Source organism: Melanaphis sacchari, unplaced genomic scaffold, assembly GCF_002803265.2.
Source record: "Melanaphis sacchari strain LSU unplaced genomic scaffold, SCAv2.0 Contig462_pilon_pilon, whole genome shotgun sequence".
NCBI lineage: Eukaryota > Metazoa > Arthropoda > Insecta > Hemiptera > Aphididae > Melanaphis > Melanaphis sacchari.
Genome location: NW_020271306.1, coordinates 1,311 through 29,172, shown reverse-complemented (window position 1 = coordinate 29,172; position 27,862 = coordinate 1,311). Strand labels below are relative to the sequence as shown.

The window sequence follows — 27,862 nt, the reverse complement described above, 5'->3', positions numbered from 1 at the left end:
GAATTATTATAGGATTGCTAATGGAATTTTATTATTTCATACTAAGTTGTTTAATATTTTTCCCTCTGTATCGAAAATATTTTCCATTTACGTCACTGCAAGTTATAAATAATAATAATATTGTTGTCTAAACTTTATTGAACTAAGTTTTGCTATGAATTTATATAACCATTAAAACACAATGTGTTACCAATCTATAACTATTATAAATTCCAATTATTTATTTGTTTTTACCTTTATCTATATTAGTTATAACTTATAAGATACACACATTTACACAATTAATATACTTGAAAAATGAACATACACCATATTATACAGTTGGTTAATTTTTTGTTGGTACATATTATTAAGTGTTCGCATAAAGTATTTTGGTAATCTAGCGCGTGTGTTATAAAATTATAATAATATTTTCTCATACTAATATACTATAAAGGTTTTTAAAGTTTGATTTCAATATAGACATGAAGTAATCAGTAGTCATATTATTATATATTCATTTGTCATGATGTAAGTTATTTAGTAATAAAAACAAAACGTATTACAGATATTATTAATGAGTGAAGAAATAGCTCCACAAGAGTTAGATTTTTTTTTGAGATTCCCTACAGCTCAACACATTAGCAGTCCAGTAGAATTTTTGTCTAACTCTAGTTGGTCAGGTGTTAGAAGTTTGTCAACTAAAGACGAATTTAGGTATTTTTAAAATATTCAATTAGATCAAATAGCAAAATCATGAAATAGTGTTTAAAATTGTTAAAATTACATGTATTAGAAATTTAGACCGTGATATCGAGACATCATCAAAAAGATGGAAAAAATTTGTTGAGTCGGATTGTCCGGAACGTGAAAAATTTCCTCAAGAATGGAAAAATAAAGTGTCATTACAAAGACTAATGATGATGAGGGCATTACGACCAGACCGAATGACTTATGCTATGTCGTTAGTATTTCGATTTGCTCTTTGAAAAATTGTGTACTATATTTTTCAAATCTGATTTTATTTATTTAATTTATTTGACGTTAATTAATCATATTGAATTTTTTTTAAGGGTATTTATTGAAGAGAAACTTGGCACAAAATATGTAGAAGGTCGAAGTGTAGAATTTGCAAAATCATTTGAAGAAACTAGTCCAACAACACCGATTTTCTTTATACTTTCCCCAGGAGTGAATCCATTAAAAGTAATATTAATAATATTAATATTACTGATAACTGATAAGAGTATTTATTTACGAATTTTTGGTAAATTTTTACCCAATTAAAAATTCAGAATTCTTTATTTGGACACGTAGAATTTTTATTGATTATTTGTACATAAATAATTTTTAACTGAAAATTTTGAAAGTAAACACTTGTTAACTAGGAAGCTAATGGTTTATTAAATAATGTTTTGTTTTTAACATAACAGTGAAAAAGCAAAATTTTTCAAAACTAGTTATTATAAATCCATTTTATAAAAATTGAATTTGATTATATGGTTAAAATTCCAATTATATATTTAAATTGACGAACTAGTTTTCATAAATATTATATTATTATATAAACATTGTTGTCTGTTACAGTCAAAAAATTCTAAAAAATAGTTGCATGTCATTTAATAAAAATAGAAATTTGTGTTATACGTATTCTATGTAATAATTATAAATAAAGTACTATTGTACTGGTAATTAAATTTTTTTTATAAATCTAAATATTTTGAAAAAAAAATTTAAAAACTAAAATTACTAATGAGTAATGTTAGTATTATTTATATTCATGTTTGGATCTATTTTAAACAAACTAAAATAAATACTATTTGGTTTGATGACTGTAAATCGTAATATTAGTATTAAATTCAGGTTTTTAAAATTTTTTAAAATCAAGAACTTAAATAATACTAAAAATTAAATGTTTTTACAAAATTATTTGTTGAAATTAAGTATATAAAACAACGTTATTTTCAAAATTTTCATTTACGTATCAAATATTGTTCTAAACACGAGTATAATTGTACTACTTTTTCTACATTTTTATTAAAAAGCGCACATTTGTTTTGTTCTCTATAATGTATAGTATACCGTTTTATATTATTACGTCTACTATGATAAACTATTAAAACAAATTAATTTTTTAGGATGTCGAAGATTTGGGACATAAACTAGGAATTTCAACTGGATTAAACAATTTTCATAATGTATCATTAGGTCAAGGCCAAGAAGTTGTTGCTGAAAACGCAATGGAGATTTCGGCAAAAAATGGTCATTGGGTCGTTCTTCAGGTACTTTGTATTATCCAAAAACTATCCAAAAATGTATTAATAAGTTAAATAATTATCTTTTTATTAAAATAAAACATAAAAAACACGAGTAATAAATTTAAATAATTAATCCCGAAAAAATATCATTATACCAACTTTTCAGTTAATCACATCTATAGGTTTAACTATTTCTTATTTAACATATTTTAAATAATACATGTATATAAATATACAGTTAATTTTATAAAAATGGTAGACATTATATGTTAATAACAACATTATATTTTAATTTTTCACATTTTAAAAATAATTTATTATGAGTTTGATTACAATAAATATATAAAACGGCGTTTTCAATAGGCAATTTAGGTACATTATTGCAGTGTGTTTTTTTTTTTTTTGTAACCTCCAGATCAGCCATACTCAACCTGCGGGCCGCTAATGGTTTATATGTGGCCCAAACAGAATTCATTGAATTTATAAAAAAAATTTAAAACTAATGTGAGTATAAAATAGATATAACAGAACAATTATATCAAAATTCACACTAATTTAAAATAAATATTTAATTTTTTTTGCAATAAATTTTCAAATGTTGTACACTATATAAAAATGTATTTTTAGTTTTTTTTCCGTTCCGTTCATTTAGACTTGCGGCCCGCGTAATATTTCAAAATATTTTATGTGGCCCAAATGAAAAAAAGGTTGAGTATAGCTGCTCTAGATTAACTAGGACCCGCCAAAATGCATAGAGTGACGTTGTATTATAGTAAATCATTTTTAAATCGAATCAAGTAAAAAAAAGTAATGTGTTCATCGACATGTATCTACCTGTTTTTTACCAACTTTTGTTTATTTTTCTTACCAGTAAACACGAATTCGTAATAACCATGAATCATTATCTAATTTAAATTCTCTGGGTAAGAAAAGAATCAACCCAAATATGTTATAATTAGGGCTAAGATTTACATGTAAAAGTATATATTTTTTGCTACTTCTGATTATTGTTTTTTGTAAGTAATCTCCACGAACCACCTCATGATGAGATAAATAAGGTGATTTTATTTTACATATTATTTTGCATATTATAATATGCATATTATTACATATTTCGACTATAAAAATGCAAAAAATGCATATTTTATGGTATATTTCGTTACTATACATTTTTATCATGCGACGGTTTGTATTGACGCTGTTCAAAAATATCTATTGAAGGTACACCTATAATATTAAGGTCTAACAAAAGACCGTTCAATTTTAAAAATTTAAAACAATATGTTATTATAATTACATAATGCATATTGCATTATAAATAATAATGTAATATTAAAAAATAATTGTACAATATTATAAATTTTTGATTAGTTATCAATAAAATTGCATACTATGCATACCTAATATTTTGATTATATATTACACAAACTATTACAGCTTTAATTAATTTACAGAACAAAAACAAATACGTAATTACTGAATAAAAGTTAGTTATGTACCTAATATTAGTTCATAAGCAATGTTTTTTTTTTTTTAATTTCAGAACATACATTTAGTAAAGAAATGGCTACCGACGCTTGAAAAAAAAATGGAACTACTAGGAGAAATAGCTCATCCGAACTATAGACTCTTTTTAAGCGCTGAACCAGCAGTTACGGCATCCGCGCACATTATTCCACAAGTATTTAACTTTTTATATTTACCTGTTTATAATGCATTATGCATTAATATTTTGAATTTAATGCACGGTATACAATACAAATAATTTCAACTCGGTAAACTGTCAGCACTTACATATATATGTTTATGATATATAATAGAAGATGATCGCTAAAAAATGTTAACTTATCTTATGGTTTTCAAGTTCAAGAAATATTAGGTCTTAAGAAAAAGTTGTTTTTGATAAAAATGTACATAATAGTTTATTATTGATGTCTAAAGACAACGGCTTTTTTTTCACTTAAATATGTGCACAAAATAAATTGTATTAACCTAGATTGTCTGTAGATATAGACATCTAAATTATAATTATGCTTATTAAAAATAATGTTATAGTTTTATAATTTTATATTATACCGTTAAAATAATAACATCAGGGAATTTTGGAATCGTGCATCAAAATTACGAACGAACCACCGACAGGTATGCAAGCTAATTTGCATAAAGCGCTGGAGAATTTCAACCAAGAAACACTGGAGATGTCGTCCAAAGAAGCCGAATTTAAAGCGATTCTGTTTTCACTTTGCTACTTCCACGCCGTAGTCGCTGAACGCAGGAAATTCGGCGCGCAGGGATGGAATAAGATTTATCCGTTTAACGTCGGTACGTATGCGCATGCAAAAATTGCAAATAAAGCATTACAGAGTGGCGAACAGTTGAGGACGATATCTACAATGCACACAATATAATCGTCATCACGATGTTATCTTATCAAATCGTTTTCCGTTCAGGTGACTTAAATATTAGTGTCAGCGTGCTGTTCAACTATTTAGAAGCGAATAACAAAGTTCCATGGGAAGATCTGCGGTATTTATTTGGCGAAATCATGTATGGTGGCCACATAACGGACGATTGGGATAGAAAATTATGTATATCATATTTGGAGGAACTAATGCAGCCTGACCTGGTAGATAAGTTTTGATATGTTACAAATTTAATTAATATAACATGTACCATAATATTATGTTAATTAATGAGATGTGGCAAAAGCATTTTAATTATCATATACGACTATCATAGAAGATAGAATATGTATTTTATATTCTTTTTTTTTTATAAAAAAAGCACTTGATCATTTTTTTTAAATTCTTCAAGAATTGAATTCAGTTTTAAATTTAATATAATCTGACATTTATTATTATAGAATGAAAATAGTTAATAATATTAATATTACTACATTAAACGGAAGAAATAAAAGTACCAATAACTTAATATCGATAATTATTTATAAACAATGAATATGAAATAATAAACAATTTATGTTCATAAAAATTATAATTCAATTTATCTTACATCATAGTTTCTTGAAATTCAAATATTTTTTATAAACAATTTTTTACAAATAAATATAATAAAAAACAATAGTTTTTAAAATTAACGCTGAGTACAGTGGGTGGATTGCTCTGAATAGTATAGTATTACTGAAGTACTTCAAACATTTGAAATAGCCAATAGATACATATTTTTGTCAATTAAATGTTAAAAGTATTTTCAATTTTATACAATATTCAAAATAGGTATTACAATATTATATTATCATAGTTTTGCAATAATTTATTGATAAAATATTTATATTACTTAAATTTTATTCAATCGATAAAATGTTTTTTCTTTTCAACAAAGGCGCATTCACATTATAATATATTTTTGTGTATCTATACTTTTTGTTAGACTATTCTAATTAAGTCAGTGTAATTAGAATAAAATATTGAATTTTTTATGAAAAATTATTTCAAAATATTTTAGAGCATATTATATATTATTTTAATTATTATCTACTACAGTGATCGAAGTAAAGACACTTAAGATAAAATCAGTTTGAATTTAGTTTGGTTTTTTAATCGACTGTCTTGTATCTGAAAAAGTAAAATAGAATACTATTTTAAAACCCCTTGAATGGAATATTGATAATTAAGAAATGTTATAGATATTTTATACACTAACCTTGAGCTTTTGTTTTTACCACTCTTATAGTACACCATATTTGTATTTCTATAAAAGATCTAACAAGTCTTTGACTTCTTAGTTTTAATTGTTTATGACCGTCAACGAATCGAATTTTTTACATGTATACCTTGTACAGGTTGACGGAGATCTTCAGCTCGCTCCGGGTTTCCCCGCACCACCAAACACAGATTATCAAGGTTACCACAATTACATCGACGAAGTCTTACCTGCCGAGAACCCGGTGCTTTATGGATTGCACCCCAACGCTGAAATTGGATTCATGAGTACAACGTCCGAGAATTTGTTTCGCACAGTATTCGAAATGCAGCCACGTGAAGCTGGTGCCATCGGGGGCACGAACGTCACAAGGGAAGATAAGGTAAGTGCATTGGAATGTTATAACCTCTATCCATAGTAAACTAATATCCAGAAACGCGCAAAATGATATGATATTAAGCTAAATCGGGCGAAAAAACAAATAATCTCGACACTGCAAATAATTGAATAACTCTCACCAAATAATCTTATCATACAAAATATATGACGGTGTAAAGAAAAATAAAAATATTTTGGACATATTATTTTGGATTTTATATTTTTTTTTAGGTAAAACAAATTGTCGATGAAACGTTAGAAAAATTACCTGAAGAATTTAACATAACTGAGATGATGGGTAAAGTCGAAGAAAGAACACCTTACGTGATTGTAGCTTTCCAAGAGTGCCAACGGATGAATTTTCTAACAAGCGAAATGAAACGGTCTTTGAAAGAGCTAGAACTCGGACTTAAGGTAAACACGTGTTTTACAGCATCTATATACAGTCAAATTCGCTTAAAGCGATCTTCAAGGGACCTAGAGAATTTGATTGTTATAATCGAACTTCATTATACTCGGATTATAAAAAGTAACTTGATTTTTTTGAAAAATTGATTTATTTACATTTTTTATTGTATTATTTTCTTTAAGATTACACATTTTAACATTAAAGGTATTTATAATTTTTAACAAAAGTACATGCATTATGCATAGTACATAAATGTTTACGATTTGTTTGATAAATAAACTGCTATAGTGCTTTGTTTATAATTTGAATAAGATTTTTTAACAAAATTAGAAATATATTTTATTGCCATTGATACTTCTGGCGTATTTATATTGCTGTTTACCAAGACAAAAATACGCACCTGGTCGATATAAAAATAAACTTACGAAATAGACGGTACTTTAAATAAGTATGTCGATACAATATACGTGCCGTACAAGACATATTATCTGTTACAGATAAGATTAAAAAATTATTATTGCTTCGAACGAAATCAAATTTACTATTTATGCATATATTATTAATTGCTATAAGGGAATATAAAAACTCATTTTCAATTCAAAAATACAACATCGCTATATCCGGATTATCGTTGTAACCGATATCGTTATATATGACTAAAAGTACTACACATAAAGCATAAACCAACCAAATACGTTGTTTAAAATCGTTTTACCCGGAATATTGTTATATACGGCATCGTAATAAGCGAATTCGACTGTATTGTATATTTATTCATCGATTAATCATCAAAATCAATTATATTTTTAGGGTGAACTAACCATTACTTCTGACATGGAAAACTTGGAAAACGCCTTGTTCTTAGATCAGATTCCTTTAGTGTGGACAAATCGGGCTTATCCGTCTCTGCTTGGTCTTGGTGCGTGGTTTTCCGATCTTTTACTGCGTATTAGGGAATTGGAAACGTGGACCACTGATTTTGTCGTGAGTACCTATGCGTAAATTCATATTACATGAATCGTAAGAAAATTATGGTTTTATTTTTCACACACAGAAATCAAAAATTTCTTATTGACTTATTGCTGTTAAAAAAAAAAAAAAAAAAAAAATAAAAACTAATAAAATTTTTTTACTTCATACTAAATCTTATGCTATTATAAGTTATAATGTATATAGTGAGGTGTAAAGTAAAAATTAGGATGCCACTAAAAATTTGAGATGCATGAACTATTCGTCAAAACGTACAATACGTATAATTATTATTAACTAAAAATAGTATTCATAGCTCCGCTTATAATCTAAAAATAATTGTTCGATATTCGAAATTGTTATACAAATATTTTACTTCAGATTAATTTTTTTAAACTATAGGTCACCATTTAAAAATACATGTCAATATAATGTTTTCATGATAAGAAATAAAAAAATCAAGGATCTTAAAATTATACATTTTACAACTGCATATTAATTAGTTTACGTTTTTAATAATGTGTACTTTTTGATATAATTAGCGTTGGCCAGTAAAAAGGTCCATTATAATATATATTTTTTGTTTATAATTTATTATTATTTGACTGATAATATACTAATACTAATATATACCTAGTCACCTAGGCTATATGTCATATACTTATTATCTAGTAATTAAGATATAATACAAATACAAAAGAACATATTTGTATCGTTTAAGGTTCCTACTTCAGTTTGGCTTTCTGGATTTTTCAATCCTCAATCGTTTTTGACGGCGATTATGCAAAGCACAGCGAGGAAACATGAATTACCTCTTGACAAAATGTGTCTCCAGTGTGACGTGACAAAAAAGCACAAAGAAGAATTCAGGTAAATGATCCAGCACATAATAATAATTATACGCAATAAGTAAGCGTATCGCAAATTCAACTGTCGGGTTTAACTACTAGCGTAGTTTATTGTATGCTTACCGATGACAATTTTTTAGTGGAGCCGCCAGAGACGGGGCTTACATTCACGGGCTTTTCATGGAAGGCGCCAGATGGGATATAATGCAAGGGGTCATCATGGAATCCAAACTAAAAGAGTTATTCCCTCAAATGCCAGTGATTAATGTCCGAGTAAGTATTAATACTTTTTTAAATTAATATTTCCTTCAGTTCACAAACAACTATGCGTTTTTGTGCACATGTATAACTCATATAGTCATATGTTAAGTACGCTTAAAATGACGCTCGAGTATTTATCACCAGCTATAATTTGTCTTGTTCAAAAATATATTATAATTTATAATGTATACTGTGTGTGTATATGAATGTTTTAATTCAACATTTTTTTTTCTTACGTGATTTGTTGTTAATTTTTACGATTTATGTTGAACTTACAGGCGATTACACAAGACAAACAAGATTCACGAAACGTTTATGAGTGCCCAGTATATAAAACTAGAACGAGGGGACCGACGTATGTATGGACATTTAGTCTTAAGAGCAAAGATAAATCATCCAAATGGACATTAGCTGGGGTTGCACTTCTGTTACAGTTATAATTATTTATAAGCTACAACAATATCTCTGTGTATAAAAATTATAGGCAAAGATGGTAGGTAATTTAAAAACAAATTTTATGAACGTTAACTACACTAAAATATAATTTTTAGTATTATGGTTGTTTAATACATAATTCTAGTTTATACAATGACAATTACGTAATATTTTATTATTTATATAGAAATAAATAAATAATAAATGGTGAATAGTTTAACGATATATTGATTAAATTGAATAATAGTGGAAAATTCAATCTTTATTTTCAGTTCAATTTAAAGGGAAATTAAAAAATATCTACTGTGATATAATGTGGTATTTGCAAATAATTCATTCATGTCGAACAAAAAGATTATTTGTAACATAAAACGAATAATTTTGTAATTTATAAATCAATAAAATATATGAATTTGTACCTTAAAAATAGAGAAATCTTAAAATATAGGTACAATAAAGAAAGTTTATTAATAACTTTATTTTTATATAATATTTTATTTTAGTTTTGTTAAAAACAGCTTGTTATATAAAATATTACTTAAACTTTTTAATGAAACCTTATATGAACTCTTATATTTAATTTTAAAATCGTAGGTATGAAAATTAATAATTATATGTATTTTTAACGTTTTCTCGCGATATAGTCAAATTCAGTCAGAATTTTATCTTCAAACGATCAAAAGAAAAAAAAAATAATAATAATAACAATATGTATAAATTATGAAGAACCGTGTATTGAACATTTAAGTTTATTCACTAAGTATACATTTAAAATTTAAAAAAAACGAAAAATGAAAATTTCAAATATCTATGAACAAATTAAAAAGTCAAAAAGGTATATAATTATTTCTTGTTTATAAAATTGTTTTACAACAAAATAAAAAAACTTATTTTATCAAAAATTAGTTTTGTGTAAAAATTCACGTTTTTTTTTTTTTTTTTTATATACAATTTAAAAAAAAATATCGTGGAATTTTAAGTTTAGTGTTTTATCCACAACGTATTAATAACTAGATTCAATTAAATAGATATTTAAATTGAATGTCTAAGTATTTTTATTTTTACTGCTTTCCTAAAGTTGACATTAGACACGATAATAAAATAAGTACACATTATTTCAAAGTCATCCCATTTATAATTCCTCTCAGATTTTAAAATATATATTACTTTTTATTTTCATTTATTTTATTAGTAGTTCAAATTGATTAAACAAAATATTTTTTTCAAAATACTAAATTATTTTTTGTTGGAAGAATCACGCAGTTTATTGTATTATATTTATTACTTATTATTTTGGTTGAAAAAGTATACAAGAAGTAATATAAAAATTAATACGATTTAAATAGCAAAATAAAAATTGTATTAGTGTAATAACTTTGATAGATATGATAATATAAAACCTGACAAAAAAATTAAATTAAAATTAAAACAAATGGGAAAAATATTAATGTAGATGTCTTAAAATAATATTAAATTCCAGTCTCCAAATCATTATGTTTTTTTTTTTTTTACCGAAAGACAATCTCTATACTTTTATCTCACTTTCAATTATAAAAAATAAAATAAGCATAAATATACATATTTAAACATTGGAGAAGAACATTCTAAAATACTATCATGAATATTAAAATTAAAATCTCTAAATTATATAGTAACAAAATTATTTGTTTTAAATTAAAAAAAAAAAAAAAAAAAAAAAATGTTTTTGATATTATTTATGTATAATATATATACGCAATTCAAATACCTAACTATACATTAATGTAATTCCATTGGATAAGCGAGTAAAATATATTAATTTATTACAATTATTGATAATTGTGTTTAAAAGCGTACATATTTATCTATCAAATGTATTGGTTTTCTTATACATTTTACAGTATTATGAAATTCATAAAAATTAACCACCAGTTTTATTTTATATCCTTAGGTATTTATTATAATAATAATTATACTATTTTTATTAAAAGTCATTAACAGCTTTTCATTGGGTTGGACGATTTTGTTTGAAATATTTGAACACAAGCTAGCAAAAAGCTATCGTTCCACTTTTAAAATGAACGATGCTATTAATTCTAATAATTTAATGCTTCAGTAGTCACTTGAGTGTCTTATTCCAAAACAATATGTTAGTAATTATCTCAAGCTAACAAATTGCATAGATTAATTAGTAATTAAAATGTATATGCTAAGCAATTTCCAATGACAATATCATAAACGGTTTAAAAATGGTGTCTTGAAACTTATTGGTTGGTTACATGATTTTAACGTGAATATTACGTTTGCACAAGAATATAAATATTAATAATATTACTCACAGTAATTATTGTGTTACATAATGTATAGCTATAATTACTAATAATTTAATGCAGATATACCTAATCTGTTGTAACTTAATATTTTCAGATTTCGTTTAAAATTGACCATTTCACAAATAATTAATATTAATACGAATAAAGTAAGAAATTAATTTTAAAAAATAAGCTTAGAGAAGTAAAATCTTAGATAGTAAACATCAACAAATAAAAAATATTATAAATAAAGTATGTATTTATAAAATTATCGGTTGTTTCATTATGATAAAAAATACATCCAAAGAATAAATTGAATAATTATTGGTGATATCAATAATTAATAATAATACGTATATTTAAAAGGTTTAATATTTTGATAATCATGACGAAACATGGTAAGTTTATTATAAAAAAAAAAAAAAAAAATACATATTATATAAATAAAAATAAACAAACATTTAAGAGAACCATCAGCATAAACGTAATAAATAAACACTGTAACGTAGTTATACCCTTACCAATACGGGCTCCGTCAAAGTTTAGTATTGTACAACGAAATAATCACACATCTTGGCGGCCTTTGAAATATATTTTATTTTCATGTAATACAAGATAAAAGTCAGGTAAGACGTCGTGTAAAAATGCAAAATAAATTACTGTTTTTCAAGTAGTTATGTTATGTAATAATATGTTAAGTATGTTGTTGTTATTGTTTGACGAAGGGCCGGTTATATAAATTCAAAGTTTTGAAATCATTATCGTTGCGAGGGATAACGGATCGTTGGCGGAACTTCAACTTATTTACCTTATCTGCGGACAAAATAATGAGGTCATGATATGTCGAATTCGAAGATATTTCACGTGTCAGTGTCGTGTGCGCAATGAAGGTGATACAATGTGCATACTGCGTGTAGTATTTCTGCATCAATAAAAAAATATATAAATTTATTGACGTGTTTTTTGTTTTTTTTTTGGGAGGGGGGGGAGGGACCGCTAATCGTAGAATGAAACGGTTAATTTTTTTGGTTCGTCTTTATATTTTATAGTCCGTTCGTTTTTGTGATGCGTAGCCACAATATAACGTCGACTGTCGACCGGTCAGTGCGGTGTCGAGATACACTTTTTAGACGACGTAACGTATAAATAATATATGACATTATATAGTTATGATAATGATATTAATTGCAATAATAATAATAATAATAATAATAATAATAATAATAGTAATAATTAGAAAAAAAAACTTCAGTAACTATTTTTAAACAGAATAACAATGTCACTGCAGGTGCGAGTCCTCGTACTATTAGTTGCGTTTGGTTTCCGCACGTGGCCTATTCGGAAGACGATAGACGTAGAGTGTACCATTTCGTGAGGACGATTGGTCAGCGAGCTGTACACGGTTTTCGGGATCAGCGTTCCCGTTGTTGTTTGCCGAAGGATCTTCGAATGGTACCAAGTTGCTGTCGCTTACCTTGGGACAGCAATTTACATTGTAACTCCCACACGGTCTCGGGTGGGCGGAGGGCTTGTCATTGACGATATTGCACATTTGATTGAACATACAAATACCAGTCGAACCGTTGCTCATGATACACGATTCACCTATGAAAAAATAAACAAAAATGATTAACAAAATTAAATCAATTCATACGGAATCAGTATTGCTAGCGTATTACATTTTGTAAATCGTTTTTATAGATCCGCGGTTGGGCGTTTAACTTGTACCTGCACTACAGCAAGCACGAGCGCACTCGTGCAGGGTCTCGCTATGCAGTTTTTAAAATTTAAATAATATATAGCTATAGTCCCGTGGCAGTTTATTGTAATTCTCATAAAATTAGACTTCTGCGAATTAGTTAGTTATATTTTTTTAGTCTTAGATGATATACAACACATCTGCAGAGGAGTCGAGAGTCGAATGATACTTCATTGCAGCTGTTTATTTTTTTATCTTTTTAAATTTTATAAATTTAACTAAAAACTTATTAGCAGAGAGGGGAATCAACATGATATTAGTGGACTAATTTCCTTCTATATTTCCACGGCTATCTTCTCGTATGCAACTTTTAAACATTATTGATTTGGTGTCTAATTATTTATTTTACTTGTTCTTAAAAGTATTAAATAATGTGTATGTTTTTTTTTTAATTTTATTTTTAAATCATATCCTTGAAATTAATCTAATAGAAATGAATAGAATCGTCCCCATAAACATTACAAAATTTTCTGTTTAAAACGAACTTCAATAGCTAAAATTCGAAGTTGCTTCAATAAAACGTCTTCAGAAAAAGTTTAAAAATCTGATACTTATATAGTTATATAGTTATTGTCACAATCTTATTATGTAAATTTTCTACAAAAATACATTTTTGAACAGATTTTTACACGTGTAATATAGTATAAATAAAAAAAAACCTTTCAAGGACATCCCTTAATGAACGAATTATCAAGGACTTTTATACACTCAAAAGTTTTATCGTTTACCATCCATATATCATGTATCAATTATGTTGGTGGAAAATAATTATTACCACTGTCAAAATCAAATGTAACTTTGCGTAAAATGCCAAAGAAATCATTCAGCTGAATGTAGAGATTGTACATTTTACAAAGAAATAATAAACATAACACTATTCAAAGTTCAACGCTAGTTGTATACTCTTGAAAGGTTGTATAGATACTCTTACAATGGACATTTGTTGGGAAAAAAATGAATGTTATTTTATTGCGTGTGTGTCTGATTGGTCCGAATATACATTATCAACATCGATTAAAAAATTTATGAGTTGGAGTCAATAATATTTTTTGACTGTGTGGATTTTTATTTTCAGAGCTCATACTAAAAGCGAATTTTTTAAAATGGAGAAAAACAGGGTAAGTACTGCTCGAAATTTCCTTGAATTCATGCGCCAGTCATCTCTTAGAAAAAATGATCTTTTAGAACACATTTTATCGAATATTTCATAATTGGCTTTTTAAACACGGCTTTTGTTTTAGATGTATTTACGTAATTCTAAATTAAACATTTTTTTTTTTTTTTTTTAATATCTGATTATTTTTATTTTTTTATAATTTTTAATAATTACATTAAATTAATGGTAAATATTAACGGTATTACGGTCCCTAATTATAATACCAAAGTGGGGCAATAGTAGATACATACACGCTACGCATCGTTAAATGGATAACTTACCGCATAAATCTTCACACATTTCTCTGGTATTAGGTATATCTCTGTTTTCATTGCAAATGTGTACGCCATTTGGTGAGTACATTGGTCGGCAAGATTTGAACATCGAGTGGTAAAACCATCCGGATATTTCCCAGTCCAAGATCGGGTACACTGAAGTGTCGCAATTTTTTATCAATGGGTGGTGGCATTGGGGTCCTTTGAAAGAAAAAAAGAATACAAAAAAATCAAAATTAGATAATTACATAGTTATATTTATCTGCTACACCTCATAGATAGTTAAGTTTGAATAATTGAATCTCGTTTATTGAATTCTTAATGTCGTGATCACACCAAAAATCCACTTAACTTAAAAATACGTGTGTTCAAAATTAAAGTTAAAGATTTCTGGTGACATAACACTCGATTTTAAGTTATAATTAATTAAAGTATTTAGTATCAATGATCATACTATAATAAAAAAATTGTCACTTGACTCCTGTATATCATAGTTAGACGAAGAAGCTTGATTATACGAAATATTTCTATCCTTATTATTACTATTATTTACCTGAATATTTAAAAAAAAAATTATCAAATAAGTGGTAGTTTATCACTTTTTCATTGAATAGGTCAATACACTCATAAATTTAAGGTGTAAATGAGAAATAACTTTAATTGTATCATTTGTATTTAAATATTTTTAAAAAGTCGTTGTGTTTAGTAAAATATAATAAAATACATCAAAGTCCTTAAAATATGATTAAGTTATAATAAAATAACTAAGCTCGTTATTCTTTATTTAATACATTTTAATTTCAAATGACTAGAAAAAAATTGTAGTTCTTTATTTATAAGATTTTTTAAATTCAGCAAAAACTAATCATGAGGGACTCTATATTAAATTAGCAAATATGAACGTTTTTGTGATATTGACGAGTTTTATCAAAATTTAAACTTCAAACGTGTATAAATAATTGTGCTTAAATGTTTTCTATATTTCTAAATGTCTATAAGAAAAACTTATGAAGGATTTTTTATTATATTTTTAGATTATTTATTGAACTTTTAAAAAATATCTATCGATATTTTAACAAATTGCTAAACGATTCGAAAATTTTAAATGCCAAAATTTAGTTAAAATATTTTAAAAATACAGTGAAATTTTTCTTAACGAACACTTCCAAATAGCAGATATTTTTCGGGAACTGGAACATTTTCATTACTTATCTACAAGAAAAGTCTAAATACAGGACACTCTCTAAATAACGGATACTTTTAAGGTTAGATTTTAATAATTTTTTTTATCATAATATTATATTTTACTGTAATAATATGAAATCTTTATATTGTTCATTTTTTCTTTTACTTTCCCCCCTCTAAATAGCTGACAAAATTTCAACTATCAAGTATCGATAAATACGATCAGGTATTTAGAGCTTTTACTGTAATTTTTTTTTTGGGAAAGGAGAGCAGTAAAAATATTTTAACTTTTTAAGAGCCTTTTTTATATTTAAAATTTTCAATTTTAATTTTTTTTTGTTATTTTTCAATAAATGTTGATAAAAAATTTAAGTTGTATCGAAATCTAGAATTTTTTTTAATATATAAGGGTTCTCTTCTGCTGTTGATAGTTTGAATACTAGAGTTAAATATATATAAGTGTTTATTATTGTATTATTTAATCATTATTACTATAAACATTTAATTTTCACCAAAATTCGGAAAAACTATGAAATTTGCAAATTGTTTTGTAGTCCGAAATTCTCATTATTTTTAATATTAAAATTTATGATTTGAATATTCAATAGGTACATGATTCTAAACATGTTTAGTTACAAGAATCATTAAACAAAAATTTAATTTAATTACATAAATATTTTTATGAGCGTCTGAAATTTAAATTTTAGTGAAATTACGTATTCACACATAATAAAATGATTTCTCATAATACCGTTTTAGTTTTTTTTTTATTTTATGATTAAAAAGTATCAATCATTGAATCTTAAAACACTTCTTTGTGACTTAAATTATTATTTACTATCCCAATAATATTTTTAAAATATTTGTACTGAATTTAAGATATTTATAGGAATTTAAAATTCTTAGATTATTTAATTTTTTTTTAATTAGGTATTTATAAAAAATGCAAGGTTTAGTATAAAATATTGGAATTGTAACACAAGCTCATAAATTAATTATCATGTACAACATGAAACGGATTAAATAAAAATCGAAACATTATTTCATTATACAATTCAAACATGTTACACGTGTTCAAATGACCTTAAAATATTTCTTTTGTTAAAATGCATATAATATATTGATTAAACACTTGAGAATTTAACCATTATATGTTATCGATTCCAGAAATAATATAAAAGTATTTTAATACTTATAAGATTAATGTTCAATGACATAAGTACGATTAAGATATTCCTTTCTGCTATCTATAATGTATATCTACATAAATATATATATATAAGTATTAAATATATTAATACAAAACAAATCACCATAAATATATACTAATTAATAATTACATATAAAAAATAAAAATTCTAATAATATAAAATACTGCCCATCCTTTTTTATAATTATTATATAATAATATGATATAGTATATATGACAGTATCAAAAAAAAATATTTATAAAAAAAAAAATTAATGAATAATAAAAATAATTGTGGATTGACTAATGACTGATTTATGTGTTTTACAGTTTAAAAATATTCATTAGGTATATTTTGCAACCAAGTTTGAAGTAGTTAATATACAGTTTCAATTGGCAATACAACATTCGACAATGACACCAATTCAAATCAGAGTCGTGTTTTTAAACAAATAGTAACAAATTAGCAACATATTAAAACGTGTTAAATAGATAAAAATTAAATTCTAATGTAAATAATATAATATTAAGTATTAAATAGATAACCGAGTTACATGCTTAAAAATTAAATTAAAGCCGTCAAATAACATATTTCTTATGGCCATCGTAAACATAAAGACTATGATGGACACTAAACACTTAAGAGAGCATATAGTTATATAAGAAAATAATCAGTAATATAGATAGGTACCTACATAATACGTATCAACAGCTTAATGTAGAGTACAAAAAATTTAAGATAATTATTACAAGAAATTTTAATAAAAATCTTCTGATTTTCGACTTTTGTAAATGTTATGTGTTTTTGTAAAAACACACAACATTATTTTGTAGAGGATTTGATTTCCATTTTATGTAAAAAAAAAAGAAAAAAGAAAAAGTAATTTTTAAAGCATAACGTAAAATTTGAAGAAAACAACTTTTTACAAATATTATTTACTTAATAGGTATGTATAGGTAACAAAATGGATTGTATTCAAAACGAATTGATAAGTTTAATTTAATGTTTACAAGCATGAAGCATATATTGCTCGTCGTTTAAGTTTCAATATGTAGATAATTATATACCTATAAATTATTTTCAATCAATAGATACACTGCTATTTACACCGATAAAAACCAAATATTAATGTCTAATAATGTTTTTTAGATAGGTTATCATAAATAAATTATCGGGTCTGTTGAGTAAACGTCTTTGTTTTACACCTGACTGTACTAGAATCGTTTGTGGGAGCCAATAATAACGATACCCACGGTGTATACTATTTACATAAACACATACATACATACATACATACATACATACATACATACTTACATACATATATATATATATATATATTAGTATAAATGTATGCAGTAAGTAAATGATATTATCGAAGTCGGAACTTACCAGAACGTGCCCTAACGAACGTCGAATATTAACCCCAAAGGCCGCATACAAAAGGTTAGGTGGCATACATCGCAATCATAAATTCGTCGTCCAACTACAGCGATGACTTAAAACATATTATTGCACAGATCATCTGAATAAAATAATGCTTAATAATTATAAACTATTTTTTATCTCTTGTCGACACTGTCACTTGGCCAACACTCGAGCTGTCTTAAAAATGTACCTAATAAACTCGGTTTATAAGATGCGTATATGAAAAAATAGTGGACGCATAACGGCCTCTGACGTTTATATAAAATATTATAATAAAGGTACAGATCACCAAGCACGATCAACCCCCTTTTTTCTTTAATAATACAGTTATAGGCATTCAAAATCTGGTTTTTGAAGTTTTTAAATACCTACACTTAAAAATCGTGTATTCAAAATCTTGAGAATATTTATACCACTTTATATCACTAAGTAAGGAATGTTTCAAACGAGAACTAAAATTATTCAGAGATAATTTTTTTATATGTACCTATGTCTAAATCAAATATCGAACAAGCAGTTCTCGAGATATTAAACATTACGTATTATCGTATTAATGATAAATATTAAATAGTCAATAACAAAAAATATATCATGAAATAATTATTTAATTGAGCTTTACAGTGGTCGTAATGCACTAGCATACTTCATAGTAAGTAATGTTGTTATAAACTACTGTTATTTACAATAGTATTTAAATAGTTTCATTTTAGTTAATACGATGACCAAGCTTAGGTACAACTTAAGATCTCCACGATCATAAATTATTTTCGTTCACAAAGTTTTGAAAAATGTATTTATTTTACAATATAATCATTATATTAGTATTAATATTATGACTTTAAATACGAATTATTAGAATTATCGATCAAATAAGAGCTTCACAGTGTTGTATCTAAATCCAAAACCTTTAACGTGTTATAGCAGAAGCAAATTCTATTTGGGTCTTGGGAAACCGAACAAGTAGTAACTCCATATTACACAATATTCAACATTACAGCTATACAGATGTATAACATATGATATCAATAAAAAAAAAAAAAAAAGGTAATGGTAATAAAAATTATAAAGTGTTATTAGTTATTGGATAGTTATTGGATATTAGCAAGACTGGGCGTTAATAAGCTAAAAGGTTTAAATTAAGCTAATTTGAATTTAGTTTGATGATGAATTATGTTTTTAAGTAACTTTTAACTTCATAGTAATTAGCTACTACCTATATCATACCTATCATACCTATATTCCGTGATTCAGTATTCACATCAATTAAAGTAGGTTATTAAATATTTTTAATTATACGTTTTTTTGTAAGATAATAATTTTGTTTAGAAAATATTATTGAATTTTAAACAGCTATCAAAAAATATGTGGTAATTTCATAAAATGCAAACTCAAGTCCCGAATACAAACATCAATCATTACTCATTAGTAATGATTCATTACTATTTATCACCAATTATTATTAAGTCAACATTTTACTTATACTTGATGCAATCGTAATATTATCCTTATAATCATACATAAGAAGGTATTAGAGATACAAATATATAATACAATAAATATTATAAATACATAAAATGTATAATAATAATATTACCATGACTTTAATAGTGTGAGCCGTGAGGTCTAATTGTATTAAATATTCTAATATAATGCTTTCTACCAGTAAATGTTACGCCGCTGACTTAAAAACTTAAAAAGTATAGTGTAAATTCATCTCACAAGTATTTCGTGCAGATTAATTTCTTATTAATTAAAGAATAATAAATGGCTTTATTCTAGATCTAGGCTATACTACAGCTATTAAGTTGGTTTCTGTAGCTGTGGCTTAAGATTTGATTGCTATTATTATTATTTTTATTTTTAAACATATTTAAATTTATTTAGTTAATGACGATTTTAAGACCCCTGGAAATTAAATGTTAAAGAGTACCAGAATTCCGCGTTCTTTTATTTCTCTTGTTATATATTCAATGAACCGTACCAATATTCCAACAAGCTGATGTTTTATCATAAAAATAAAAAGCATTAAAATTGTGAATACAAAATATACAGAAAAAACAAAAGTATATTATACTACATCAGCATCACAATGATGATTTTGGTATGTTGTGCATTAAGTTAATGCAGGTTGGCCTATTTTTTTAAGATTTACTATTCATTTTCCAGCAGTTTAGTAAATACACTAATTATATTGACTTGTATGACACCTATAATATTATGATATTATGCTTTACGTGCCTAAACTTTACGATTACGACAAAAGAACACGCGCGATCGTTTCCGAGCAAAGATTTTCTATTACCATGAAATATTCACAACATCGCTGACCATAGTCGATGATGAAACTTCTAACGATTAACAATAAAAATAATAATAATAAAAAAACACGTTTCTACGTCATTTTTGCGTTGTACAAAATGTATTTTACGTTATTAGGTAATTATTGTGTATTTATAGCTGATATAAAATTAATATTAGTTTACGAATAACATTACTCATGAAGTCTTAACGGTCATAATCGTGTACTCTATCTAATAACAAATAAAATATTTAATAAGTAAATAGCAATATGATATCATTGATATCGATGACACACCGAAATTAAATGACTAACGAGTAAAATTACATTATATTATTTATAATACCTCCGTGTTATTTATTACGCTAGTTGTGACTACTAAATATTATATTATATTATTTATTTGTTTCGTTTTGATATTAGATATCGTTGCCCATTGTTGTAAATGGTCGTTGATTTCGTGGAAATTAAAGAGCTCTAAGAATATATAGTAAATTGTTTACCTAGTAAACAGTAGTAAACTTTATTTCAGTCGTGAAATGTCCGGTACCTAAAATATTATATTAGATTCTGAGTGAGGCGATGTATTTATTTTACAATGATGTGTGTTATTTTATTGCGCGTATACGTTATAATATATTATAGTAGAAAAATTGTATTTATTTATTCATCTATGTAAATTACTGTAATTTATTGTATATATTGTAATTAATTTACGCTTAACAACTAATCATGTTCAAATTTCTATTATATCAATAAGTTGATGACCTTGTATGTCAGAAACACTTTATAACAAAAAAAAAAAAAATATTGAACAAAAAATGTTTCGATCTTCAACTTTGAAGATGGTGTTTGATAGAAAATAAAATCTAATCGATACATGAGAAGTTAAAATTAAAAGTTGCTTGTATTTTTCAAAATAACCAGAATAAATAAAAACAATAAAAGATATACCAGAGTTTTAGTAAAATTCGATGAATTATTTTTGGGTGTAACTTAAAAACGAAAAATCGAAGAAATTTTACATTTTACCAAATGTTTAAATTAGCATTTTCTTTATTTTTTATCATTTTCAAAATGTTTTGACATTTTTTGAATTTTATATAATCATTTGAAAATTTTCAATTTTTTTAATCGTGATTTTTATCAGAAAACACTCACGAACTTAATATTTTTACACAAGCAGAAATCCTGTAATTTATATATATATATATATAAATTATTTTTTTTTTAAATTTAAGTATTTATAAAAGTATTTTGATAAAATTATAGCAAGTTGATTCGTGAGTGTCTTGTTCCTCACTTCCACATCACAAATCTATTTTACAATTCCAATATTATTCTTTTTTTTTAAATTTTTAATTATATATTAATACCGTCCGACTAGAACAATTTAAAATATAAAAATTTACAATTTGTTTAAAATTTGCAATGTGTATAATAATTAAATTTATTGAGAGAAAAAATCAAGAGGCCTGAGTGGGTATGGAAGTAACGCAGTGCAGGCGATTGGCAATATCTAAGTGATTTAATACTACATAGTAAAAATATGTTACACGATTCTTCAAATTTACTGATTTCAGTTCAATTATAACATTTAAGATTAATTGTTTAGGACAAAAATTCTTTAAGAAAAAGTTAAGTACAAACTAGATCCAATTTTCTATCAGAAACCACCCTCAATGTTGGAAATCGAAACATATTTTAGACAACTTAATGTATATGCAACACACGTATTTAATGTTCCATCATTCAAGCTCCGTTCAAAATCTAAAAAACTAACACTTATAACTCCCATCACACACACACACCACTACTACATGTTAGTTTTTTATACGAATGATGTAATCTACACTCTCATTTGTTTTTATGAATTATTATTTTTATAAATTTATTTAATAACTGGTACTTCATAACTAAATATTATTAATTAAAAACTTTTTAGGAAAAATAAAACTATAAGTAAGGAAATAAGTTATTATTCAATTTTCATGGTCATAACTAATAGCTATTAAAATATTGTGTTTCAGTTATGATATCCATTACGTCATACTTATAACGGCTAGAACGAGTTCCTTATAAAATATATTGACTAAAATATACTGAAAGTTTATTGACTAATGTCTAGCAGTAAGTAGTAATTATAAATATTATTTCGTGCTATTAAACCAAGAGCTTGCTAAACCGGAAAACGAACTTCGTCGTACTATGTAAAATGCATCGTGTTCTAAAATTTCTTTGTGAGCTTCTCAAGCCAATATCTGCACGAGTGTATAATATAGTATACTTCAATAGATTTCAGTGACTATTTTTGATTGGATATAATAAACCGTCGATGAAATAAAAATCATGTCTATATATTTTGTTTCCGATATTTTAAGTTACTATAAGTATAATTTATGGGGAATCTTGTATTAATTTAATTCTAGTTTTTTGACCGAACATCCAAATCTGTATCAATATTTTTTAGATATATAAAACGTAACATAATGAAAAAAAGTGTGAAAAAGCAAAAACATTTTGAACATTATATCATGTATAGAAAATACTAATACAAATATATGGTGAGAATTTTAAGTCTGTGATTATAAATTACAAAACTCAAACAAAATTGATTTTGTCAAAAATAATTTTTGCGTAAATATTTCCATGATTTATCAAAATGATCATTGATGTTTTTTACTTTTTAATTCTAAATAAAAATTAGACGCGATTTTTCACAAGAAACATATTTTAGATTGAATAATTGTTTTTGACATAAAAAGATTTTTCAGAAAAATATTGAACACCAATACATTCATCTCGAAATTTAATTTAAGTCATGCAATTCAAAATTAATAATATTTCGAGTAAAATAATCAGTAATAACCAGCCTATGTCAAAATATCAGAATTAATTTCATAATCAATCAACGACCTGTATGCTACCCGTAAAATATTTTAAACTTTTATTCAAAAAAAAAAAATATTGATTCTTTTGTAAAACTTCGACAAAAACGCGTAGTTTAATAAGCAATTATGATTATTTTTGTTGTAAATATTACAAATAGTGAACTATATTCGTATAGATTACATTGCGACCATTGCGTACATTTCTGATTATACGAGTATAATCCGTTTAAGTACTGAAATTCTTTGTGTTAAGAGAATACAGAGACAGTACCTATCTATAAAAGTTATCTGTGGACGGTGTGTATAGTGTTGAACTAATACGATTATTATTATCATTTTTAGTTTTGCCGTTTCTTACTGCGAAAACGACCTTGGAACCTATAGCTACGAAAAGGAAAAATGCTCGTTGAAATCAGATCGTTTATCACAAACGAACTTTCGTCAAATATATTAGGTATACTATCTAGCCGCGTTATACCGCGATTGTGATTTTCCGAGGCGGAATCGTAAAAAACATCGCAACATCGCGATTCACCGTCATTCACCGTCGTACCAGGCTAAGTAATGCCTATCGAGTATTGTAGTTAGATAAATAAGTAATAACAATAAACGTTTTAATAAAATTTCAATAAATCATATTTACGTCATATTTAAATACTGTTTGCCATCCTGTTTCAAAGAGTACTTGATATAAGACAGCAAACAAGCATCTATAAATATTCTATAATAATGTATTTACCTGTATATATGAAAAGAGATATTAATTGCATAGATATTACATATTATAAGTATATAAAATTTAGTCGACGGTTAGGTTAGGTGAAATATCCGGATAAATAATGTAAAAAACGTAGTTATTAATTAAAATAATACAATACATACTAGAAGTTGATTAAAAATTATAAGCAAAAAAACACTATTGATCTCTTGATATGGACACTAATGTTTTTGACATATTATTATATTATGTCAAATATTATTGGATTATATCATCAATAAAATTTTCCGAGGCGGAATCGTGAAAAACATCGCAACATCGCGATTCGCCGTCACGGAGCTAGAATTTTTTTTCCCTATATTTAACACATTTTAGCATTCCAAAATAAGGTACTTACTCGACTATACATAATACACACGAAAATACATATCATAACCCTCGACAAAAACAAAAAAAAAAACCAAGTATAGATTTTCGTACAGAAAATCGACCGTTAGCGTTTTATAACTGTCGATCGTCGGAAGATGAAAAAAAAAAAAAAACACGAACCAAGACCGATTTCACACCTGTCGTGCACAGTACCTTTCGTGTCCGAGACTTTTATCGCGTTGCCGGCGGATTGCCTTCCGTGACCACCAACAGTGCGCGGTGGATTGATGGATTGGACGGCGCCGATCAGCAATACGACGACGATCGTCGTCAGACCGCGGACGTCAGCCATGGTGGCGTACATGGTTTCTTAAGCCTTTATTTTTTTTGCTCTGTGCCGCGGGGACGGGATTGAACGGCCTTTCCGGCGACGGTTGAACGATCGAGATTAGTGGGCGCACGCGACGGGTGGGTAAGAGACGTTCGGGCCGAAAGATTTCACGTGACCGACTGTGACAGTTTCCCGGACGGCGAGTGGCGATCGCGCTCTCTTATAACCGTCGAACGTGTGTACGTGCGTGCGGGTGTGTGCGTGCGTATGCGTCGCGAGTCCGAGAGTAGGGAACCTGAGTGATATCATGTACTGCACACTTCACGCTGAAAACCTTATCGTTCGGCCTTTGCCCGGTCAGATTATAGGAGCGCGGCGCCCGCGATCGCAACACGATCAAAATAACAATATCGCGTCACAACAAATATTGTAATATAAAATAATAAATTATCATATTATCGTTTTAATATTATACGTACTTCTCGCGCGGCTGTAATATAATATTATAGTTTATGTAATATTTTTTTTTATTTTTTTTTTTTTTTACACTGTTGGTCGCACAAACGATACGACGATGACGACGAATGGCTATGGCACGATAATAATACATTAATAGCCGACGCGCACACCTCCACCGCCACCTATTCCGCCACCACACACCTACTCCTGCTCTTCCTGCCGCGACGCGGCCTCTTGTATGGATTTAATGCGTGTTTGTTTTATACTTAACCAAACGTGATTATTTTGTTTGATTTGATTTGATTTGATTTTACGTTTAATCGCGTTAACGCGCGCACAACACCAAGCCTGCCGCGCGGGTCCCGAGGTTCCTGTACGCGACGACGCGTTCGAAGGTGAAAACCATAATTTAGTAATAATAATAATAATAATATAATAATAACAATACAATAATGATCGACACGTCTCGTTTTCGTTCGAAACGAATTAATCGCGTCTATGACCCAGACAGTAAAAAAAAAAAAAAATAAAAAAACCGACAAGGGTAAAAAACAACTAGGAATGTGTTTTTTCTCGTAAAATGTTTTAAATGAATTTAAATGATTACACGTTATAAATATATTTTTTGAATAATTTATTTTTATGATTTTCGTGTATATTTGTAATAATTCTTTTTAAACATTATGATTTATTTTTCATTAATAAATATAATATGCGATCCGTGACAGTTTATTTCACAATGAGAATGTACGCTAAAATACAATGAGACGACTTACACGAGAAAAAAAGTACCCCAGTGGTTATACATAATATTTGATTTTTTATTTTATTGTATAATATATATTTTTAATTTTAAGGACAAGAATTCAGGTGACAACAACATCTTCTTTTATGCTCCTTATGGGATTTCTATGAATCGAGTCAGAGTTATATACATAAATTAAAGAATTTTCTAAATATAAGCTCTTAATTCATTTTAAAAATAAAAATTTACCCAAGTGATCTTTATGCATAAATCGCTATCATTTTATCGTTACTGTCATATTTTTACGCTTTACGTATTATGATGATCGCCTTCGATAATTTGGTATCTTATTGATCTCATCATTATTCAAAGTTATTTTCCCCTCTGTGCCATGATAATGCCTAAACCGTATAGGTATTCCCGTTAACGTGTTATTGTAATCCAAGCTCAAAGTTCACAACTCGTATTAGAACGTGATATAATATTATGTATAATTTCGGAAGTCGGCGGTCATAAAAATTACATTCTATATTTGTTAATAAAATGCTCATATTATGACAGTCGACATGTTGATTGGCTAAATCGACTAGAAAAGATATTTGTAGTTTCAAACATTTTAATTATTACCTATAAATAAGAAAACACGTTCCGTGTCGGTTTTACCATACATTTTCCTCGTCGTGTTTTCCCATACCTCCGACCTAGACGCAAGTAGCGTACACGACGTTTGTTTTCAGTGTGCATAGTACGTCCTATTATATTATTAATTATTATAATATAACCGTACAATTAATAATACCATCAGAATACGACGGCTGCCGCCGGATGTACGAGTACCTAACGTAATGTAATTCGTTCGGAATTCGTTGTCAGTCTTACACGATTCATAACGGCGGTGGTCGGCGGAATATCGTAAATTATGTAATAACACGGCATAGATTAGGTTGTACCTATGCACTTCACATCCACACGTCCTCTTCTCGTTTCGTCTAGGCAAGTATGACGATGTATTAGAGGTAGAAGACGTCCGACGCGTGTTTTTATTATCGCGTTCCGCCACGTAAAAATACTACTACGTGTATATCATGGTAATATTAATAAGGTTCAATAATAATAATTATATACTTGTCGTCGTGAAGTTGTACATTGTTGATAAAAGCTTTAGGATTCTCACCGGTCGTGTTTTAGGCGCGATATACCATAATCGTCAATAATAAACTGTATATTTATATATATATATACAATAACGATAATAAGCGCGAACAGACGAATGGTTTTCGAATACCTATAGTTATCGTCGGTGAAAAACCGGTGGCGTTGAAAGGTCATACATATTACACATATTATTAAATTATATTCATAGTTTTTAAGTAGCGTCACTTTATCGGCGTGGTCTATAACACAACTGTTATTACACCTATTATTATTGTTGTTGTTATTATTGCCATTTCTACGTGAAAACGGCCTGGGACTTAACTGCTAAAAGGAAAATGCGGGTTGAAATTAGATAGCATCGTGAATGCTATTCCGACAAGGTTTTCCAAAACTCTAAGTCTCTCTTGTCGC

The 27,862-nt window shown here is 27.0% G+C and overlaps 2 protein-coding genes across 2 annotated transcripts in view; one reads left to right on the top strand and one right to left on the bottom strand.

The window, feature by feature from the left end:
• Positions 1–9,256, top strand: part of LOC112598246 (dynein beta chain, ciliary-like) — a 60,809-nt gene extending 51,553 nt beyond the window's left edge. The window contains 13 exon segments of the mRNA XM_025344648.1: positions 548–696; positions 776–943; positions 1,053–1,185; positions 2,118–2,261; positions 3,781–3,918; positions 4,334–4,559; positions 4,688–4,863; positions 6,040–6,282; positions 6,510–6,692; positions 7,498–7,671; positions 8,378–8,526; positions 8,645–8,777; positions 9,044–9,256. Of these exon segments, the coding sequence (XP_025200433.1) occupies positions 548–696; positions 776–943; positions 1,053–1,185; positions 2,118–2,261; positions 3,781–3,918; positions 4,334–4,559; positions 4,688–4,863; positions 6,040–6,282; positions 6,510–6,692; positions 7,498–7,671; positions 8,378–8,526; positions 8,645–8,777; positions 9,044–9,205 (2,178 nt within the window). The 3' untranslated portion in view covers positions 9,206–9,256.
• A 3,443-nt stretch (positions 9,257–12,699) lies between these two features.
• On the bottom strand, positions 12,700–25,410 carry LOC112598247. Its single transcript, XM_025344649.1, has 3 exons — positions 24,975–25,410; positions 14,688–14,882; positions 12,700–13,096 (listed from the first exon to the last, which is right to left on the bottom strand). The coding sequence occupies exons 1-3, from the start codon at positions 25,123–25,125 to the stop codon at positions 12,798–12,800; spliced, it is 645 nt and encodes a 214-aa protein (XP_025200434.1). The 5' UTR covers positions 25,126–25,410; the 3' UTR covers positions 12,700–12,797.
• Positions 25,411–27,862: the final 2,452 nt, after the last annotated feature.